The 22,405-nt window shown below is 40.6% G+C and overlaps 1 protein-coding gene across 2 annotated transcripts in view; it reads left to right on the top strand.

Annotated features, from left to right (window-relative positions):
- Nucleotides 1-22,405, top strand: part of SGMS2 (sphingomyelin synthase 2) — an 82,095-nt gene that overhangs the window by 45,850 nt on the left and 13,840 nt on the right. For both annotated transcript variants that reach the window (XM_035030245.1, XM_035030244.1), the window contains exons 2-3: nt 16,330-17,028; nt 20,834-20,951. In XM_035030245.1, the coding sequence (XP_034886136.1) occupies nt 16,574-17,028; nt 20,834-20,951 (573 nt within the window). In that variant the 5' untranslated portion in view covers nt 16,330-16,573. The remainder of the gene's footprint in view (nt 1-16,329; nt 17,029-20,833; nt 20,952-22,405) is intronic.

Raw genomic sequence — 22,405 nt, forward strand, 5'->3', positions numbered from 1 at the left:
TATCCTACCTATTAGGATTCAATGATAAAATTTCTGCACCGCAAGTCTAATTGAATTCTAAATCTTCATTAGGTATTTGCTACCTTCAACCTTTCTGTTCCCACATAATGCCTTTGTTTTTATTCTTCCTGTGATTATAAAATTGCATCTTTAACCTTTCCTTCAAAGTCTCATGTGGGTTAAACATTTCTTAGAAGACAGCACTGGGGTGAGCAGTTAAAAGTCCATTATGCTGATGAATATAATTAGAATATTAAACACGTATTATTTTGGTCTGTTAAAAATGGAAAAGAATTCAAAGGCAAAAATCCATAATTGAGTAATTATTGGAGCATTTCCAGTGGAATCCCTTTTTAAAAGTTTTAAAAATTTATATTTGTATAGGTTTATAGAAGCTATTTACATGAATTGGGTCTCAGCAGGTTGGAACATAGATACACTTCTTTTTAAAAGATTTTATTTATTTATTTGACAGAGAAAGACACAGCGAGAGAGGGAACACAAGCAGGGGGAGTGGGACAGGGAGAAGCAGGCTTCCTGCGGAGCAGGGAGCCCGATGCGGGGCTCAATCCCAGGACCCTGGGATCATGACCTGAGCTGAAGGCAGACGCCCAACGACTGAGCCACCCAGGCGCCCCGGAACATAGATATTCTTGATATACCTTTGACGGGATGATATACTGTTTTGTTTTGTTTTTAAAGATTTTATTTATTTATTTGACACAGAGAGAGAGATAGCAAGAGAGAGACAGAGAGAGAGAGTGTACAAGCAGGGGGAGCAGAGAGGGAGAGGGAGAAGTAGGCTTCCTGCATGAGCAGGGAGCCCAACGCAGGGCTCGATTCCAGGACTCTGGAATCATGACCTGAGCTGAAGGCAGCGGTTTAACCAACTGAGCCACCCAGGCACCTCTTGTTTTTTGTTTTTTTTTTTCTGATGAAGAGTATTCATGTAAAATGTTTAAATGGACTGTTACCTCATTAGCCCAAAGATCCAGTTTGAATATCCCTCCTGTTACTCTCTTTCCCCATCCTGTTTTATTTTTTTCACAATAATTTAAATCTGTTGTTGTTGTTGTACATAGTTAGCAGAATGGAAGCTCTGAGAGGGAAGTGACTTTTTTAAAACTGCGGTACCCCTACAGTATTTCCTAGAATAGATGCTGACTACCCTTGAGTGAGTAATTATCTTTGTCTTTTTAGGCAGTAAAATCAAAACATGCTGCTTATTTATTTTGTCAGTGCAAAAAGGTAAAGTGTTCCATGTAATATCACCTTTCCAGTAACCAGGTTATTTATGTACATGTAATTTATTTATGTATGCAGCACAGTTTTTCCCCCACAATAAAGAATCATGCTGTATATGTACACCATTTTGCAACTTACTTTCTTCACCTAACATGGTATGATGGTATGATAGTATTTTATTGTACAAATAAAACATATTTACAATGTAACTAGTCCCATCTTTTTTTTTTTCAAAGATTTTATTTATTTATTTGACAGAGAGAGAGAGAGACACAGCAAGAGAGGGAACACAAGCAGGGGGAGTGGGAGAGGGAGAAGCAGGCTTCCCACCAAGCAGGGAGCCCGATGAGGGGCTTGATCCCCAGGATCCTGGGACCATGACCTGAGCCGAAGGCAGACGCCCAATGACTGAGCCACCCAGGCACCCCAAACTAGTCCCATCTTGATGGACAGTGTGGTTTCAGTCTTACAGGTCCAGAATCACTTATCTATTAAATTTCCAAAAACTAAAGGTCCTCCCCTCTTGTCTGTTCCTCCTCCCCTCCTCCCCCTCTCCTATTTCCTCTACCTCCCCTCCTTCCCTCAGTAACCCTTGGGGTCTGAACACTTCTTGAACTCGCCAAAAGCTCTTCATAGTCTTTATTTACCCAATTTGGTGTGAATATTTTCATATGTCTCATTCGTATGTATCAGTGTTTGAGTATCTGGTGTTTCCCAGGTCCAGCAAGGGGGTAGTGGTAAGCTGTGAGACCTAATATATACTTAACTACATACGGTTTTTCTGAAAGTCAAAGCTCTGAATTTTAAAATGCATCTGTTGCCCAAAAATTCTGATGAGTAGATTTGGAAAACCGTTCTTCTCATTTATCTTTAGACAAATTCCTAGAAGTGATTCCAAAGTGTGTAATATATGGCTTTTGGAATTAGGGGAGAAAGCACTAATATAATTAAAAAAAAAAGATATGAAATTAGAATTTTGTAGTACTTGGGATTGTTAGTAATATTTATGGATTTTTACAAACTGGTTTAAGTGACTATTCCCAATCATTCTTTTAATTTTTATTTTTAAAAATTTTTTTAAAGATTTATCTATTTATTTTAGTGGGGTTGGGGAGGGTCCGAGGGAGAGGGAGAGAGAAACCCAAGCAGACTCTGCACTGAGCATGGAGCCTGTCACGGGTCTCAGTCTCACGACCCTGAGATCAGATCTGAGCCAAAATCAACTTCACCGACTGCGCCACCCAGGCGCCCCCAATCATTCTTTCAATTTTTAAAAATAACTTTTTTATATGGAATAGAGACTGCTTTGAAAACCACAATTTATTTAACTGATCATCAGGCAATTTCAGGTTATTTCTGAAGTTTTATTGCCACATAGAACAGAGGACAAAAGCTATGAATTGATAATGAGTACAATAAAGCAAAAATCCACCAAATATCAGGAAAAAAGGTTTTTAAAATGCTTAAGTACACAAGCTTATAAAGCATCCGCAGTGCACGAAAACTACCAATATTTGAAAAGAGGGCTTGGGGATTTGCATTTTTGACTGAATTGTCTCCTATCAAATCTGGTTTGACTTGATTCTCCGCTATTTGGCCCCTGGTTTTATTCACGGGAAACAATACAGAATTAGTGACTGGTTTTGCTTTGTGAAATATTGAGTGACATCCATTATATGGAAATGTATAAGGCAGTCCTCACCCCTTTATTGCAAATAAACCCTGCAGAAGATACCACACTGTGGTACAGTTAAGTCTCTTTTTGAAAGCTGATGCCAAGACTAATTTAATTGTATATGTATGTCACGTTGGGGCTGTAACACTTCAAACAGCTGTTAGTTTAGGGGCTCGCCCCAGCAGCAGCAACAATGCCGATGCTTCTAAAAATGCAACATTGTGGACTTGTATTTTTTATTGCACTTAATTGAGGCTGAGGGAAGCCAGGAAATAGAGATTTCCGTTGATAAGTACCTCCCTGAAAGCAACAGCTATGCATGGTTTGAGATACTTTTAGCTATAGAATAATACATTTATAATGAAAACATTTTTAAATGTGGACTGTACACAAATGTAGGAAAGAAAAAAAATCTCATACTCCTACCACTTGCAACCATTAATATTTTAGCGTTTGTGCTGACTCTTCTATACATGCATTTTTTGCATACTTGAAATTGTACAACACAAAATACCTTTTTAAAAACTAGCACATTCTCCCTTTTAACTCTGTCAGTACTATTGTAGTTAAAAATAGCCATCAGCATTTCCTTGATTATAATAAGAATGATTAATGTGGAAAATTAGAAAATATAACGTGGAGTAAGGACAAAATTAAAATCATCTTAAATTCATCAAGCAGTATTAATATTTGGTCTATTTTCTTCAGATTTTTTTCTATATCTATGTAATATACATCTTTACATTGCTGAAATCATACTGCATTTCCTCATCATTAAAATCATAAGCATAATCTTCAGAGAACTCTTTGAAAATAGTTTTTCAAATATGTGGGTGAATACTTTTATCACAGAAAATTTGGAGAAAATAAGAAAGTACAGAAGAAAATAAAAATAATTGGTAAATCTCACCACCAGCATTTACAGCTGACATTCTTTTGGTGTATTTATTATCTTGGTTTTTAAAAATTCATACATTTACATTTTTATGAAAATAATATGGTGCTTTTTTAAAAATTTATTTAGGAAGAGAGAGAAAGAGTGCAAGGGGAGGGGCAGAGGGAGAGAATCTCAAGCAGACTCCCTGTTGAGTACAGAGATTGACCTGGGGCTCCATCTCATGACCCCAAGATCATGACCTGAGCCAAAACAAGAGTCGGAGGCTTAACTGAGCCACCCAGGTGCCCCAGGTGCTGTTTTTTAAACAATAAATTGAATCTATTTCGTGGATGCTTCAAAATGTTTACTACAGATATTTAGATGTATTTAATGTATTATATATGTTTTAATGTACTTCACAGATGCTTCTAAATGTCTCCTGTAGACATTTAGATTGTTGTTTCACTGAATATATTTTTGGATACTGTTTTTTCTGAATTCTTTAAGACATGTTCTAAAATAAATTCTCCGTAGTAGAGTTACTATGTCAAAAGGTATAAGCATTTCTAGAGTTCTGTCATGTTTAAAAAGAGACAGAATTTCAAAAGAATTATACCAATTTCTGATCCTACCAGCAATTCATTGCAGGTTCTTTGTTTTTGTTTTGTTTTTAGAGAGAGAGCATGTGAGAGGCAGGGTGGGGGGATCGGGGTGGAGAGAATCCAAGTAGGCTCCTTGCTCAGTGTGGGACCCTACACAGGGCTCAATCCCACGACCCTGAGATCATGACCCGAGGCCAAAATCAAGAGTTGGACGCCTGACTGAGCCACCCAGGCGCCCCCCCCCCATTGCAGTTTTTATGCTCCTTTTCAATTATAGCTTAAATTATAATTTACTGGACTTTGTTTCAAGGTCACTTTCTAGTGTTCTTATCCAGCCATGACAATAGGGTAGAAGTTGGTGTGTTAATCTGTCAATGAGACATTCTGTAGGAAGTTTTTGTTATTAGTAATTGGGAGATACTTGGTCACAGGAACTCTTTTGCCTAGGATATGTCAGAGGAGGTGTGGGGGAAATCAGCTCCAAATAGGAAGTAAGGAAATGAGTTCTGGCTATGAGACAGGCCCTAGCAATTTTATCCCTTCCTTGTGTTTCCTTTCCGGCCCATTTTCCACTTGCCCTGTGGATAGCCCAGCCAAAGTGATTCTCTGTTCCCAAACTGTCTCTTTCCATGCTCTCCCTGTTGCATTTAAGGGTGGACTTTCCTGGTGGGGTTCCTGAAATCACCTGGCTTTAACGTAAAGAATGTGAGAATGAAAAGCTGACTTCATGCACAAAGAAAGTGGAGAGCCAAGGCCCCATGTGGAAGCCTGGATTAAAGAATTATAATTATATTTTCTATATTCTTTATATAGAATTTGTGTATATTTATGTGATAATTATATATTTGTTTACATATAATAGTTTGAGCTAAATGAATATCTGACCTTTTTCACATGCTAAGTTTTCGTTGTGATTATGTTTCTATTGTTATGGTAGAAATGTTCCAGCCTAGGTAGTCCCCAGACTTCCAGCACTGGGTTGCTGGGTCACCACGCCTACCCCCAGTGCCTACAGTTTGGTTCCCCATCCAAATACTCAGGGCTGTCCTGCTTTTGATAACAAGGATCAGTGCTCCCCTCCAATGCCTCTTTGCACTCCCCAAGCTATAAACTGCCCTTACACAGATCAAAATTTACTTTGGGTCCCTAAGAGCCATTTAAGTGCAGCCCTGATGTCTATGCTTTTCCATATTTTTTCTCTTTTAAGGCTTCATTGTAAAAACTCTTACTCTTTTTCTTTTTTTTTTTTTTTTTAAAGATTTTATTTATTTGTCAGAGAGAAAGAACAAGCAGGGGAAGCAGTAGGCAGAGGGAGAATCAGGCTCCCCGCTGAGCAGGGAGTCCTATGCGGGGTTCGATCCCAAGACCCTGGGATCATGACCTGAGCCGAACGAAGGCAGATGCTTAACAGACTGAGCCACCCAGGCATCCCTCTTACTCTTTTTCTGATATCACTTTTTTCCACCCCCCCAAACTCTTCCCTCTTTTTCTAATTATCTCCTGGAGGGACAGCTTAGGTATGTTGGAACTAAATGTCTCATGTTATGGTATACGTAAAAGAAATACAAAATAAGAGCTGTGTATCCTGTTCTAGATTTTTGCTGAAGGGAAACAGGCAATTGGCTAAGGATCACTACGTAATCAGTGGTGTATATACATCCACTCCACGATCCTTACTATACCAGCAACCCCTAGGCTTTGTGGTGGAGTGCTCAAGCTCCATACAGGGGGTCTTTAGCAGAGTAGACAGAAGTCTTGAGTGAGCTGTGTCCTGTTTTGAGAGAGAAGTGTGTCCATCTGTGTAAGGGCAGTTTATAGCTTGGGGAGTGCAAAGAGGCACTGGAGGGGAGCACTAAACCTTGTCATCACAACGTTTTGATGCAGCTGAAGATTCCTTGATCATTTGCTCTTGCTGAACACGTTGGATTTAGTTCTAAAGAACCTCCTTTTCCCTAGCAGACCATGTCCGGTGGCAGTCATTTTGAGTATTCAGATACTTAGCCACTAGTATTTACTAAGACAATATTTAAATCTAATGGTGTATAAACCAGATTTCTTTATTTCCTCCCAATGAAAAAATTTTTAATATGCCAGCTTTCTGGTAATAATTATGGAAACGTACACTTTGTGACAGTTTCTTTTTCATTCATTAGGATAAATGAAAATTCAATAGGTAGATATTTTATAGATATATTTCAGGCACCAATATAACACTGAAATTGTTGCATTCCTTGAAATTGTTAAAATGGCATTGTTAGACTCGGGTTTTTAATCTTTTAAGTTACTTTTTTTGCTGCCTTTCCCCCAAAGTGTGCTAATCCTTGTGTTGGATTGGCTTTGGAAATCTGGGTCCCTCTTCAAGGACCCAAAATTGGGAAACATGAATCATCATTATTAGGTTTTTTGCAGGAACAAAATCCTAGATTAGGAGCATTGGTCAAGTAAGTGCTTTTGAGAAACAAATAATGTATTTAAATACAACATGGCAGCTTAAATTCTGACAGAAACTAGAGCCAAATATAGTGACCTTAATGGCTTTGGAGAAAGTATTGCTTTTTATAGCCTTAGACCAGAAAGCAGGGGCTTGTTCGGCCAGTCATGCAAAAGAACATTGTTGTGGTTGGCATAAGAAAATGAGAAATGGGGGCGCCTGGGTGGCTCAGTCGTTAAGCGTCTGCCTTCAGCTCAGGTCGTGATCCCAGGGTCCTGGGATTGAGCCCCGCATCGGGCTCCCTGCTCCGCGGGGAACCTGTTTCTCCCTCTCCCACTCCCCCTGCTTGTGTTCCCTCTCTTGCTGTGTGTCTCTCTCTGTCAAATAAATAAATAAAAATCTTAAAAAAAAAAAAAAGAAAATGAGAAATATAGGCTTTATACAGACCTTTCTGGGTCTTCCCTGGTCTCTTTCCTTTCCTATTTTTTCCTTGCCTTATAGTGAAAACCTTGCTCTGCCTTGAGGAACCCAGGTGGGCTGAAGCACAGGACTTTAAAACACAAAGACATGCCTTGCCTTCATGCTCCCCACGCACCTTTGCCCTCTACCGAGGCCTATATACCTCCACACCTAAATCGCAAGAAGCAGATGGGGCAAACCTGCTGGAGGTGCAGATTCTAGAAGCTTCCTTCTCTTTAATTTTTCAGCGGTTAATTCTTGCTACAAGGAAGTGCCTGTACCCCTAAATCTCTCAGATTGTACATAGTAAGCTGTTTCTTGAACTCGTTTGTTGGCACAGCACTAACCAGAAATACAATAACCATTGTACTTTAAATACATATCAAAACTAGACTTTAGACCTCTTCAAGGAAATTGTATTGGAGTGTGTCTGGGTGTCATTTCTACAACAGCACTGGGCATTGAGTAAGCCTCCCGTTCTTCGGCATCTGCCCTCTGCTGTAACCACAGTATGTCCTAACTGCAAGTTCCTGGTTAAATGCTTCTCCTAAAGCTTCACCTTTGCCTCCACTCCATAGCAAGATCAGTTAACTCCCTTCTGGCGTTCTTGCTTGCAGGTGATTTCACTCAAGTCTCAAAGCAGTAATATTCTAGTAAACAGTGAGCTAGTAAACAGCAAGCGACGTTTCAAGATGTTGTTTTTAAATACCCATTTAAATAGGCTATGAAATTGTATAAAATATCCCCACAGTTTGGTCACCATGTGGTAGAGGGAGAAATCAATAGGTGTATTTCTTTTTCTTTTCTTTTTTTTTTAAGATTTTACTTATTTATTTGAGAGAGAGCGAAAGCAAGAGAGCTCACAGAGGGAGAGGGAGAAGCAGACTTGCCACTGAGCAGAGAGCCTGACTCGGGACTCGATCCCAGGACCCTGATATCATGACCTGAGCTGAAGGCAGATGCTTAACTATATGAGCCACACAGAAACCTCGATAGGTGTATTTCTAAATTATCTGAAGGACATGGACTAAAGGAGCTTTATTAGAGAATTATAAAATTATTTTTAAGGAACTGTTCTTTTTTTCCTTCTCATTTTTTATCATGGTTTTCCAGTAATCAGATATGCTTCCAAATCTAAAAACATTTTTGTTTTTGTGATGAGGAAATATACTGTTGACTGTGATCTATTTACTTAATTAGAAGTAGGTCTTCTAATACCACTAGAATATGTTGTGTGTTTTGGAGAGTATGTGAAACTGTTCAGCCAAGCTTCTGCTTTTCTTTTAGACCTGCCACCGGTTCTTAGGAGAAAATATAAGATCCAATATCAGACTTAAATATATTTTTAAAATATTAAATGGAGTTTTTGCGGCTTCCAGAAAAGTCTTCATTTCAATAGGTCATCTGTGCTCCTAGTCCAGAGTAATAAGTACTAAAACCCAAGGGCATCAGTTTCTAAGTCTATTAATCTTTGGGGTATATAAGGAAGAATAGGAATGTAGAAGCAGATCATTATCACTGTTGTTTCATTAGGCTGTAGATTTAACCTTTCTGATAAAGCCCCCAGGGTGTTGATACTAACCAAGTTCTGGCTGTTTTTGTTTGACCATTAAACAGGGAACAGGTACTGCCAGTTGGAGGGGGGCAGGGGCAGCGGGAATGATGCTAGTGACCAAACATCTATTCTAATTATGGCATAATTACAGTTCAGATTATCAAGAGCATACATGGCTGTTTAAACAAGAGGGGCCTTCTTTTGCTCACGCGCTAAAGTAGATAAGCATTTTTGACACAAAGGCAAGACTTCAACCCAGGTTATTCTCCGAGACCTTGGGTATATCATACTTCACTGGCAGTGAGTTCAGAAAAGACGAGTGGGAAGTAGAAAATTCTAGCCTAGTGTACAGAATACCGAAAACGACAGATAAAGGAAGAAGACAAGACCAAGGGAGTCCCTCTGTCCCCACCCTCGAGAAACTCTAAGCTTTCCTAGATGTATCTAGAATGGAGGTGAGGAAAGGGGCTTAGGGCAAGCACAAGCCAGCCTTTGGGCAAAGTGCTTGATGTGTCCCCTACTCTACCCCTTAACTCTAGAATGTCTGATTTAGAGTATATCTAAAGGAAGTTAAAGAGGTATTTTAAATATTCCCTGGTCTGTGACCTCGTTTTATAGTCCTTTTCTATCTGCAGGTTCCCAGTCAATCTGTCTGTGTACCTATGTATCTAGTGTGTCTGTCTAACCTGTCTACACCCTCATTCACTTATTCATTTATTTGCCTCACCACATGTTCCACATTGTACCATGGGTGGTCACCTTGTCTTTCCCTGTGACTCCAGCTGAGTCCCCTCCTCCTTTTGGAGAACCTCAGTCCCCAATCCCAGGGTGGCGGTTTTGTCTTTCCAAAAGACACTGGAATCAGATCTGATCATCAGAATTCTGCAGCCGTTGCAATAAAAAGAATAGCAGCATGGGGGCACGTAGGTGGCTCAGTTAAGCGTCCCACTCTTGGCTTCAGCTCAGGTCATGATCTCAAGGACATGAGATTGAGCCCCACATCAGGCTCTGAACTCAGTGCCAAGTATGTTGAGATTCTCTCTGCCCCTCTCCCAGTGCTTGCTTGCACTCTCTCCCTCTCTCTCAAATAAATAAATAAATAAATCTTAAAAAAAAAAAAAAAAAAAGAATAGCAGTTAGAAAATAGAAGCCAGGGGCGCCTGGGTGGCTCAGTTGGTTAAGCGACTGCCTTCGGCTCAGGTCATGATCCTGGAGTCCTGGGATCGAGTCCCGCATCGGGCTCCCTGCTTGGCAGGGAGTCTGCTTCTCCCTCTGACCCTCTTCCCTCTCATGCTCTCTGTCTCTCATTCTCTCTCTCTCAAATAAATAAATAAAATCTTTAAAAAAAAAAAAAAAAAGAAAATAGAAGCCAGATTTTTAAAACATGCTATGGAACATTTTGCAAGTCAGATCTTAGGTACTTTATTGTATCAAACTTAAGTCAGAAACAATACAGGCTGAGTACTACCCCCCTCTCATGCTGCATTATGGCCTGGAGATTATCCCTTCTTGTGAAATACTCCCAGTCCCACGATTTATTGTTTTCCAATTTACACAGCTAATATTTGCTCTGTGTAAATAAGTATTCCTCTCAACAAGTATTAAATTGTCTACCTCACCACTTAAAGTGACCTTTTGTGTGTGTGTGTGAGAAAGAAACGGACCATCTGGTGTTTCTTTGAATACAACTCAGTAAATTTTGATTATGTTAGAGAAAATCCATCTTTTTTGGTCACTTCATATTATTTAGTTACAAGGGGTTTTTTTGAGCATAGTTTACACAAATTTTCTTAAGCGGTTTGATTTTCATTGGTTGGTTCTTGATGTTGTCTGTAGAGAAATGTGTATTGCAGAATCACTGCTAAAGAAGTGCTCAGCTGATGAGTACTGTACTTGACAGGGATACATGAGCATGGAATATAATAACAGAGTGTGGACTAGCCCTTGGTTTTCTGGTTCCTTAGAAACAACTTACCTCGAGGCTGTATTTTTTTTTTTAAGAAGCTTAATGGGGTTATTACTCACATAGTATAAAATTCATTTAAAGGCACAATTAAATGATTTTTAGTAAATTTACAGAATTGTGAACCGTCATCCCTGTCTAATTTAGGACCTTTCCATCCGCCCAAAAGAAACTTCCAGCCCATTGGCAGTCACTCTGCATTCCCAGGCAACCACTGCTGTAGGCTGGAGCTTTCTCTTACAACAATTGGATACGGGACTAATGTCCAACCTTCCCTAATAAGGGATAGTAAATCAGTACCAGAAATCAAAACATCTGTCCTCTACCCAAGCATCTCTCTCCCAAGATTCAGAAGTTCGGTTTTATCTTTTAAATTAAAAAAATTCTTTTTCCAATCCATTCCCAGAGTGTTGTCACCCTACAAAGCCTGCCCATTTCCCTAGTTTGAAGTCTGTCATCATACCTATACAGATGTGAGATCTAGTGGCGGAATAAAAACTTATTAGAAAGGTCTGACAAGCACTCATGTTACTTTTGTTGGGAAAGTCTTTCACAAAAATACATGATAATTTGTTAGTAAGCTATAGACTTTTTTCAGTTTTCAAGAACTCATTAGTAAAAATATTTAGCAAATTGTGTGAGTGCTTGAAATAGAACCCCATGACTGATAATGATGCCCTTGTTATCTGCAAGCATATTATTACTTACTCATTTTAGGTGAGGAGTTTTATAAGAAAGCTGAGCTCTAAGATTGTTAATTAAGAAGATTATTAATTAGATAAGTATTTTTTTCTGAGAACTATGCATGGCTGTTTTATTCTACAACTTTTTAATGGCTTTGTGGTGTCATCTGAGTTTTTTTTAAGTTTGAGAAAGCTTTTATGTCTGTTAAGAAACTTATCAGGTGTTTGTTTCCATTGCTTTTCAATTCAATAAACTTGTTTCAAGACCTAGTTTTTCCTAAGCCTTTAAGCTCCATGTATAAATTTCTTTTATTCATAATTCCAACTTGTAAATGTTAAACACATTTTCTTTCGTTGATGTCTAACTTCTTTCTTCAAAAGATACCTCTTTATAAACATTAAAATCCATATTTAAACTTAGATAAATTTCCTTAATTTTTAAACTATATTTACATATTTAATATGTCTTCTGAACCACTCCAGTGCACGACGAGGCTGGCATTCAGCAAGCAGAGCATTTCTGAGCCCTCCAACAGGAGCTCGTGTCTACCCTCAGTCTCCGTCCAGGATGCTGTCAGTGAGCTTGCCCAGGAGATGCGTGCGTCATAAGTTTCACACTTGTACCTTTTCTGATAGCCTTGACTATCTGTCATGTGGCCCCTTTCCCATTTTTTAAAAACCATAACCTCTGACGTGAATTACTGAGATTCCTCATCTATTCAGATCTAAGTTTGTATTTAATTGGATAACGCATCCTTCTTATGTAGGATTTATATACTTGTCTCATACTTTTATAGTTACTATATCAAAACACAGTATTTTATAATGTTACGATAACCATGATTCATTTAACTAACTCCCTGTTGTTGGATATTAGATCATTTTCACTTTTCTCTTATAAATGACTGTTGAAAATATACTTGTAGAAATATTTTGTGTACATTCGTATTTCCTTTGGATGAACTCAGAATAACTGGGTGCTATTACCCCATTATTACTTAATGTAACATAGCCTAATACCTACCAGTGTGAACCTTGGAATCATTTTGTCAAATTACAGGTAAAATCCTATTGAGATTATTAAGGGGAAATGACTAATGTGTGTATGAACATGGTAATATCAAACCCTTTACGAAATAGAGGTGATGGAAATAAAACAGCAGCTAATAGTGTGTTTTCTTGTATTTTGACAAAAAAGATTCTAAAGTTCATTTAGGGATAGAAAGAAAGAGGAGTAACAGTGGAAGACTTTTTCCACTAGATATTGGCACACATATGACGTGCGACTGGTATTGAAGAATGTGGCTCTATTTAGGTACTTCTGTTCCCTTTATTGAATACTTTCTCCCCCCAAAACCAAGTGGATATTGATCTGTATCAAATTCCTTTTTAACCTCACTCAAGATGATCATCTTTTCTATTTACATATGTTTGTGTTTTATTACAGCCCTTTGCTAATTGGAAACCTTCCTTGCATTTCTGGAATACATCATCCTTTGCCCCCCCCCCAAAAAAACCTAACAATATCAGTGTATTAACAGTTTCAGAGTTTTTACACTTGCCTTCAAAGGAAGATTAGACTATAGAGGTCTTTAACTTTTAAAATATTCTCGGGGCGCCTGGGTGGCTCAGTCGGTTAAGTGACTGCCTTCGGCTCGGGTCATGATCCTGGAGTCCCGGGATCGAGTCCCCCATCGGGCTCCCTGCTCAGTGGGGAGTCTGCTTCTCCCTCTGATCCTCTTCCCTCTCGTGCTCTCTCTCTCTCATTCTCTCTCTCAAATAAATAAATAAAATCTAAAAAAAAAAAAATCTTCTCTAGGTTAGCTTCTGATATTTTGCAATGTAAGAGGACTTGGAAAGCTTTTCATCTGCCTTGTGCTCTGGCATTAGTACCCTAAACAAATGAACTAATGGGATTGCCATCCAACGAGAGAAACTATTGTGGCTGTTGTCACTTTCCCAGATACTTACTGGTAGGAAAGGATCACCACAGGAATGAATATGTTGTAATCGTCATCTTGATGACAAGCGTTGTATCCCAAGATTGGTGGACACAGGATAGTGTGCTTTGTATATTCAGTCTTCTTAATGAAATCCCAAGGAAAATATCAATCTTGCTACTAATGACGATAAATGGGCACTCATAAAGTGCTCTTACTCCCAGGAGCACAAAGCTCTTCATGATTAATTATTTCAGTCATCCTCACAGTTGTCCCATGAGGTGGGTAGCTGAGTGCTTCCTCTTAGGGAAAAAGAAACAAACAAACAACAACCAAACAGGGAACTAATTGGATTTTCTTCTGTTCTACATTCCATGTTCTAGAACTGGATAGCTACCTTACAAAAACTGTCAGTATGTCCCCCAGTGGACCTGGGCTTCAAAAATCTCAAGCTTCTTTCACATACAGACACCAGGCTAGGAGCAGATGTGGAATAGTAAAGTTGGAGGGAATTTTGATGCGTTTGGTAAGATGCTATGTGTGGATTAGCCTAGACTTGGGGAAGAGAGGCAATGGCCGAGTTAGTGTTTTGGCATCTCTGTTAGAAGTGGTAATCCATGGTGTCAAAGGTTTGTTTTTGCAAATATCTTACTGACGCACCTCTTCTCTATACTTACTCTTGCCACAACATTGTGCGAGGGTCCTACAAAGAGTATCTGTCAATCCTGGTTTCCCGAGAGGGGCACTGGTCCTTTCTCATCCTGCTGTAGTGTATTCGTGTCTGTGGCTTTTCACAGGGACCAGAGAAAGGTGCAATGTCTGCTTCTCAGGGATACCTCTTAGCCCGTCTCCATCCTCCAGTGACCCTCCATTTCTCTCCAGGCCAACTTTCCTCGTGCTTTCTCTTCCCCAGAAAAGGACAGTACCTCTCTGTAGACACATCTTGTCAGGGGAACAGGGATACAACTAAAAGTACACTTGTTTTGTTTTGTTTCACTAAAAGATTTATTTGAGAGAGAGAGGGAAAAAATGAGCAGGAGGGGCAGAGGGAGGGAGAGAGAATCGTAAGCAGATTCCACACTGAGTGCAGAACCTGACTCGGGGCTCGATCTCAGCATCCTGAGAGCACAACCTGAAGCGAAATCAAGAGTCAAATGCTTAACCGACTGCACCTCCCCCCCCCCCAGGTGCCCCTAAAACTACATTTTTATCTAGTGATCATTCCCCAGTAGATTTTTGTCACTTGAGTTCTGTCTCTTCAGTTAGACTGCAAGCTCTTTGGATGAATGCTCAGGTCAGCCGTGTTTTTTAAGTTCCCTTTAATTGCCTCCCCATTGCTCCCTCAGCGCTGGGGTGTTCAGGTGCACAAGAAACACTTGTGGTCGCTCTATTTGCCATACATACTCTCAACAAATATTGCCTGTACTTACTGACTATGCCATTTTAACTTTTCCCCCTTTTCTTTCGTTAAATAAAGGCTTCCTTTCCCCCTTTTTCTTTCATTAAATAAAAGCTTGCTTTGAATTCCCCCCCCCCCATTTTTTCTTGAAGTTCCCCTGAAAGGGAGGCCTTTAAAATGTGAAGAATTATGCTTTAAGTTGTGCAGTGTACTCAGGGCGGGGACTAATTATGAGGTTTGAAAACTCCTTCAGGTGGCTGGGTTCTGCAGCACGACTAAAATACTGCTTTCCTAAATTGAGAACAGCTGGGGCCGTGTTGCTAACCAGTATAAAAGAGTTGGTGCTTGGTGCTCTGTGTTGCGAAGAAGTCTTGGCTCTCCGGAGCTTTGTGGAGCTTAAGCCAAAGGCACCCTTTTCCTCATCCGTGTCGTGGTGGTGAGTGCCGGGAGCTGGTCCTCTGGGTGTCAGTTTCTACTGCCTGGTAGATCTTGCAGTGCTTGTCTCAAAATGTTGTTCCGTACTGGGGCGCCTGGGTGGCTCAGATGGTTAAGCGTCTGCCTTCGGCTCAGGTCATGATCCCAGGGTCCTGGGATCGAGCCCCACATCGGGCTCCTGGCTCAGCGGGGAGCCTGCTTCTCCCTCTCCCTCTGCCTCTCTCCCTGCTCATGCTCTCTCTCTCTCTATCTCTGTGTCTCAAATGAATAAATAAAATTTAAAAAAAAAGGAAAAGAAAAGAAAATGTTGTTCCGTACTAATTTACCATGCCCATTGTAGGATTTTACCTTTCGAGTAACAAGTAGAATGCGTTCCCTCAACGCGACGTAGCTAAGGCTTTGTGTGTCTTTTCACCATATTATTTTGAAGACTGTCAGCTTTCTTGGTGTAGGGTGTGCATCTCTACATATCGAAGGATAAACTGAGGCAGTGCCGATTTTAAGTATCTTGAATGTGTGGTTCTTGAATCTGTCCTGGAAAGTGGTCACTTAAAAAGACTCCAGTTTTTTAAGGAGGAAATAAAAAATGGACTCATCGACAAATGGAGAGAGTAACAGTTACTCAGTGCATATGAGCAACTCATCCCAGTTGTGTGTTCTTGCAGGTTCATAGAAAAGCTGCAGCCCTAGGAAAGAGTGATGTGAGCTCTGGAGAGGTTCTAAGTTATTATGACTTCATGGTTAGCAACAAGTAATAGTGTCTGATGAAGGGTTTGCAAAGTTGGGTCCTGACTTTTATTTAAAGAAATTTTAAAGGAATTGATTATTAAAATGGTCCTATTTATACTAACATCGGCTCAAAAAGAGACAAGAATCCCAAGATAAAACAACTCCATATTTTGCAAATAAACTCCATCCCAACAGCATTAACCATGTTCTGACGATATATTTCTAAAGCAAACGGCTTTGGTATTTGCTTCCTTATTTTGATAATGTTTTTGTTTTGGATGGTTGACAATTGGACAAGCACAGCGTCTGAACATAGTTTTTGTTTCCTTTTTGCAGGTGGGATAGTAACACCTCTGGGAGAAAGAAAATTGGCTCCCTCTCTTGAAAGTGGCGAGTGTACCGCAGGCGCCTACATGGGGGGAACAGTAATCAGATGGCTACCGTCTACGTGTTGTGCTAGAAAACAAAATCAGTCATAGGCATCCATGTTGATCTTGGAAATAGAAGGATTTAAAAAAGTTAAGTTTGCACAAAAAACACGAACTTTGCCATCTCCCTTTTGATCTGAAGACTGGGGACAATGGATATTATAGAGACAGCAAAACTTGAAGAACATATGGAAAATCAAACCAATGATCCCGCAAATACTTACACGAGACCTGCCGAGCCTGTCGAAGAAGATAACAAAAATGGCAACAGTAAACCTAAGAGCTTATCCAATGGGTTGCGAAAGGGCACCAAAAAGTACCCGGACTATATCCAGATTGCTATGCCCACTGAATCCAGGAACAAATTTCCCCTGGAGTGGTGGAAAACAGGCATTGCCTTCGTGTACGCCCTTTTCAACCTCGTCCTAACCACCGTCATGATCACAGTTGTACATGAAAGGGTGCCTCCCAAGGAGCTCAGCCCCCCACTACCAGACAAGTTTTTTGATTACATTGATCGGGTAAAATGGGCATTTTCTGTATCAGAAATAAATGGGATTATATTGGTTGGATTATGGATCACCCAGTGGCTGTTTCTGAGATACAAGTAAGTAGGTCTCCTCATGGTGGGGGTGTGGGGGGGGCGGTGGGCTTGCCCTAAGTTTGTGTTTAAGGGGGTTGATGTGTAATTGAAACGGTCTTCCTCGGTTTTGTCTGATGAATTTAGTCCGATCCAGGCATTTGATGACAGGAAGCAACAGAAGGATCGACCGTGTTGAATAAACATTTATTGAGCAACTGTGTATGAGAGGTAACCGTGAGGACTCTACAGATGTACTGTGGTTGGTGATTCAGAGTTGATGAATTTAAGGTGCAGTTCCCCATTTCAAGCAGCTTGATGCTATGGTATCTGCATGATAAATCAAGAGGCTTAGAATGGAATAATATTCACCTCATCATGCTTTTGTTGTTTTAGGCTTTTAACAGGTGGGGAATGGCGTCGCCGGGGAACTTTCTTCTGTTGCTCATAGCGTGATGACTGTATTGGTCTAGAGTCCATAGCATTCTTTGAGGTTTGCTTCTATTCAGGAGTTTGCAAATTTTACATTTCTTTTTCTGTTGCCTGTTGGCAATGGAGTCACAGGAGTTTAAGAAACGGCATTCAGGCGTGGGTCCATGCAGTTTGGGTTTTGGGTTTCTCAGGTAACCGTGCTGTCCGGTTTCCCCGTGGCACCACAAGGGAGCCCTTAGTTCATTCAGTCTCCCTGTTCTGGAATGGGGGCAGTCAGGAAGTAGTAAAGCCACGTACTTTTGCCTTAAAGACACTTAAAAATAGGACATAGCTCTGAAGTGGTTATTTTTGCTTCCCTGTGAAATCTGACTGCTAGTCCATAAAAACAGGGCCCCGGCAACTCCCTTTTCATCTCATGTCTCCTTCAGATGTTTTGTTCTCTACTAAGATTCTAGCAATTAAATCACTAAAATAGAAGTTGGATCAAAACCTTGCCCATAAACGGAGGCTTTTGAAAATGTAATGTGTACTAACTTAGTCGATACTGTTCAAAAATTCACAAATGGGATTTCTGCATTAATGCCACAAGATCATGTTTAGAGGAGAGAATTTACGCTATACTGTTCTTTCATTTGCTTGTTGCTTTGAGAGGAGAATCCAAACTCTCTTTGCTCAAGAGTTCCCCCAAATTCCAAGTTTGCAGTTTTGAAAGCTTGTTCCACAAACTGAAGTCATTCCTAAACATTTTCCTTGGTATGTGTAAGTAAAGGGCAGCTAGCAACGGTCTTTTACTAGAACTGTTTGCTGCCCAAGCTGTTAAATTATGGTATGCTTTATGCCGAAAGCAAACAATAGGTTTGTTGAACTTTAGCATTGCTCTTTTGGGTGTCTGCAAGTGACACTGAAAATAAAAGAGCCTGCTTAGGCCAAAGGTGTTTGCTTTCTCCCTTAATTTAGACCAACGTTTTATTCATATATACGTGAAAAGAGACATTTTCCAGGGTCTGGTAAATAGCTGGCATCTACCGTGCTGCTTAAGCACAGTCTCAATTTATTTGCATCTTTATCTAGAGAGTTGTTATGAACTGTCACTCCATGAGCACCTTAGGCTTTACCATGTCAAAACTCCTGGGGATGCCGGGTGGCTCAGTCAGTTAAGCGGCCAGCTCTTGATTTCAGCTCAGGTCATGATTCCAGGGTCATGAGATCGAGCCCAAGTCGGGCTCTGCACCAGGCATGGAGCCTGCTTGAGATTCTCTCCCTCTGCCCCTCCCCCCCCAACAAACAAACAAACTTGTGGGCACATAGCTGGCCACACATTTTAATGATAATCTACTGTTTTGATCACAACTCATCATCAGAAACTTGTTGGGGAAATCATACTTTTTTTTTTTTTTTTACTTTTGAGGTAGAATTGTATCATTTTAATAACTAGTAGAATAATTTTTACAACCTGTTTTGAACATCCTAGCTGAATGAGAAATCCTACTTGCTCTCTCTTGTAAAAGCACCTTCAAAGCTGTGGGGAAAAAATCATTAGCAGTAGTTATTTTTCTAAATAAGGTTGCAGAGTGCACATTTTACCTTCTAAGTTAATTTTCAGTTCTGAGTACAGCTGAACTCAGAATGCTGGAATGAATATAATTGACTCATAATAATTCCTGCTTATTACTTCACCTTGTCGAATAGCATGGAGCACCCAGTTCAACACACTTTTTGGGTCTGAGGTTGAAGCAAAGGGTGAATTGTTTTTCACTTAACCAAATGGAGAGACTCAGCACTGATTATCACCCTTTCCTTTTCAGTACTAGAAAAGGCAGAGTTAATATAGCAGACCTTTGAAAGAAATGGCCTTGCACTAAATTACTTTCATCTAATTGTCTATTTTTTTTTTTTTAAGATTTTATTGAGAGAGAGCGAGCGCACGCAAGAGCAGGGGGGAGCAGCAGGGGGAGAGGGAGAAGCAGACTCCCCACTGAGCAGGGAGATCAACATGGGGCTCGACCCCAGGACCCTGGGATCATGACCTGAGCTGAAGGCAGACACTTAACTGAGCCACCCAGGCACCCCTCATTTAATAGTCTAGGTAGTTTTCTACTCTATATTTTGACCCCAGAAGCTCTGGAATATTCTTAAAATAGTTACTGGAAACGGGCAACTAAAATTATGTTCGTACATAATTCTGTAAATTAGAAGTCCCAGCAGTTACCTGAATTAGACTTTGATCCACGTCAGACCACAGTCTTGGAGAAAACTAAAAATATGCCACATGCCTGAAACTGCCTAGTTTTCCAGAAGTCTTTGATCGGTATTAGTTTTGAAAGTTTGAGAGCTCTGAAAATGAGAGACCTGTAGGAATATAGTTTATGTGTGAGGGAGGTTACAACTAGTAATTCCAGGGGCTTTATGGGCCCCACCCCCTCTGACTCCCCAGAACCCAGAGTTTATAGACCCAGCCCTAATTACACAGCAGAAAACAAGTTGTCATTTTTGCTGGACATCAGGACGCTCAGAACCCTCGAAGCCCATTCAGATAACCCATGAGGCAGCGGCGCAAACAGGCAGAGCCTTTCCCATTGGAGGACAGCGTGCACAAAGTCAAACCTCTGGGAACCACTGCGCTGGAGTGAGGACTCGGGGGTACAGGACAGGTCTCCACCAAGAAATATGAAGTATAAAAGTACTTGTGGGATTTTTTTTTTGCCTTTTATTTTTTGATCAAGGTTGAATAAAATAAGGGTAAACTAATCAGTTTAGAGCTTCACCCTTAAATGTCCGTAAGGGCACAAGGGTACTTTGAACATTTTCAAAATCTAGTTCTCTGAAAATCTGTATAGTCATAGATAGAATAGTTCATGCCCAAGTTGTGAAAACACTGTTGGATGGTCTCCAAATAAGCCTTGCTTATATAACTCCAGTTAAATCAGTTGCCCCATTTCCTTCTTTGCCCAATTATGTAATATCACCTTAGCTCATTAGTTAATTCCTCTGCGACCGTGGCTCGTTTATACCTTTGATATGTTCTCAAGGGAAGGTTTTATTAATGTAGTGTGTTGACTAGAAACATAGAGCAGTTCATTGAATTCTCTGGCAAAGAGCGCCCTTTTTTTTTTAGGAGAGGTTGTTGTCTAGAGCCCTTAGTCTGCCGTAACTTCTCCACTCCCCACAGACATTCCTTTTGGGTCCTAACCCTCCTAGATTTATTACAAAAGGTGAACCTTCATTTCTGGAATGTAGGGGTGGGCCGTTCACACGTAAGCCTGTGTGTGAGCCGTGAAACTGGTCTGTTAATGCCACTCTGTCTTAATCATTCTTTATTCTGTTAAACGTTGGTCTGTATTGCACTGGGAGCAGAAACAACGAGTCAACCAGTTTCTCCCTACCCCCGTTTTTCCTCTAGGTCAATAGTAGGACGCAGATTCTTTTTCATCATTGGAACTTTATACCTGTATCGCTGTATTACGATGTACGTCACCACTCTCCCTGTGCCTGGCATGCATTTCCAGTGCGCCCCGAAGGTAAGCGCCTCTGAGTTCGCAGGTAGAGGAGATGAAAAAAGCACTTTGGGAACACCTGCTCGCTGTACGGCAGGTTCTTCAGACACTCTCAGAGCTGTTAACTGCAGTCTACTGTATTTTTTGTTTCTCTGGATTTGGAGAGAAGACGTTCCAATAGGTTTTCATAAAACGTGTATCTTTGCGCATCAGAAATTGATTTTCTGCTACCCAGAAGTTACAGCGGGGTGTTCAACTCTTCTTTTTGGCCTTCTCTTTTACTCGTCCATGCATTCATTCATCCTACAAGTGTTAAAGCTGCTGTTAGGTACCAGGCCGGGCACTATGGCAACAGCAATGACCAAAGCAAAGTTGTTGTTCTTCAAGAATTTGCGTTCTATTGAGGGCTGACAGCTGAAAACTAAATGCATCACTTGTAACATGATAAGTCAGGTCACTATCAGATGAAGAACAGAAAAGCTGAGTAAGGGTAATGGGGACACTGAGGGTAGGTACGACTTCAGAGAGAGAGCAGAGAGGCTTCTGTGGTAGGAAAGCATTGGGGCAAGATAGAGCATGAGGACGTGAGCCGTGTGGATGGGCCACGGAAGTAGCTTAGTCACAGTGGGTTCAAGGGATGGCAGGAGGCCCATGTGGCTGAGTAGAGATGGCAAAGGTCATGGGTGCCCTGGGCCCTTCGTGGCCCTCACTGGAGTGAGGAGAAGTCATTTGGTTCAGGAGGCGTTCTGAAGGTAAGGCCAACAGGATGTGCTCGTAGGAGAAAGAAGCCAAGGATGACCCCAGAGTTTCTAGCAAATGGAAAGCCAGACTGGCCTTTTGTTGGGATACATTGTGGGCATGAACTCGGAAACGGTCTTAAGCAGGATTTACAGTCTCTCCAGGTAGAGTCATTTCTTGAGAGAGCTGTTAATCATCTTAGACCCCAGTATGCCCTGGTTTATAAAAAAAAAAAAAAAGGAGACTTACAAATCACGTGCTTTCTGGACGAGGGAATGAAGTCTAACATCATGTTTTACTGAACACTAAGCAGATGTCCAAGGTGGAAGGAAAAATAGAGTTGTTCTGAGGAAGTCCACAGTCTCCCTCACCAAATATAGGTGTGGTTTGGAGAAGCCTTAATTTTCCAAAGCCATCAAAGCAGAAAGTATCTGTAATTAAAACAGTGTACATATTGAATTTAAACATTGGCCGATATTTAGTGAAACTAATTTAAGGCATGGGAGAAGTTCAGAAAAGTAATAAACGCTTCTAAGGGGGTTATTGCTATGTGTTAAATGAAGAAGTGGGCACAGAAAAGCAGGCAAGCCCATCCCAGTAATGGATGAGGTTTGCAGAGATGAATTGCTATGACTATAGAAAGGCAGTAAATTAAAGATCCTCCTCCCTGGAAGAGTTGCAATTTTCAGAAGCCACATCAGTAAACGTACCACTGGCTAACCAAGCTACAAATCTTCACA

Source organism: Mirounga leonina, unplaced genomic scaffold (assembly GCF_011800145.1).
Source record: "Mirounga leonina isolate KUSES-001 unplaced genomic scaffold, KU_Mleo_1.0 Mir_357, whole genome shotgun sequence".
Taxonomy (NCBI): Eukaryota; Metazoa; Chordata; class Mammalia; order Carnivora; family Phocidae; genus Mirounga; species Mirounga leonina.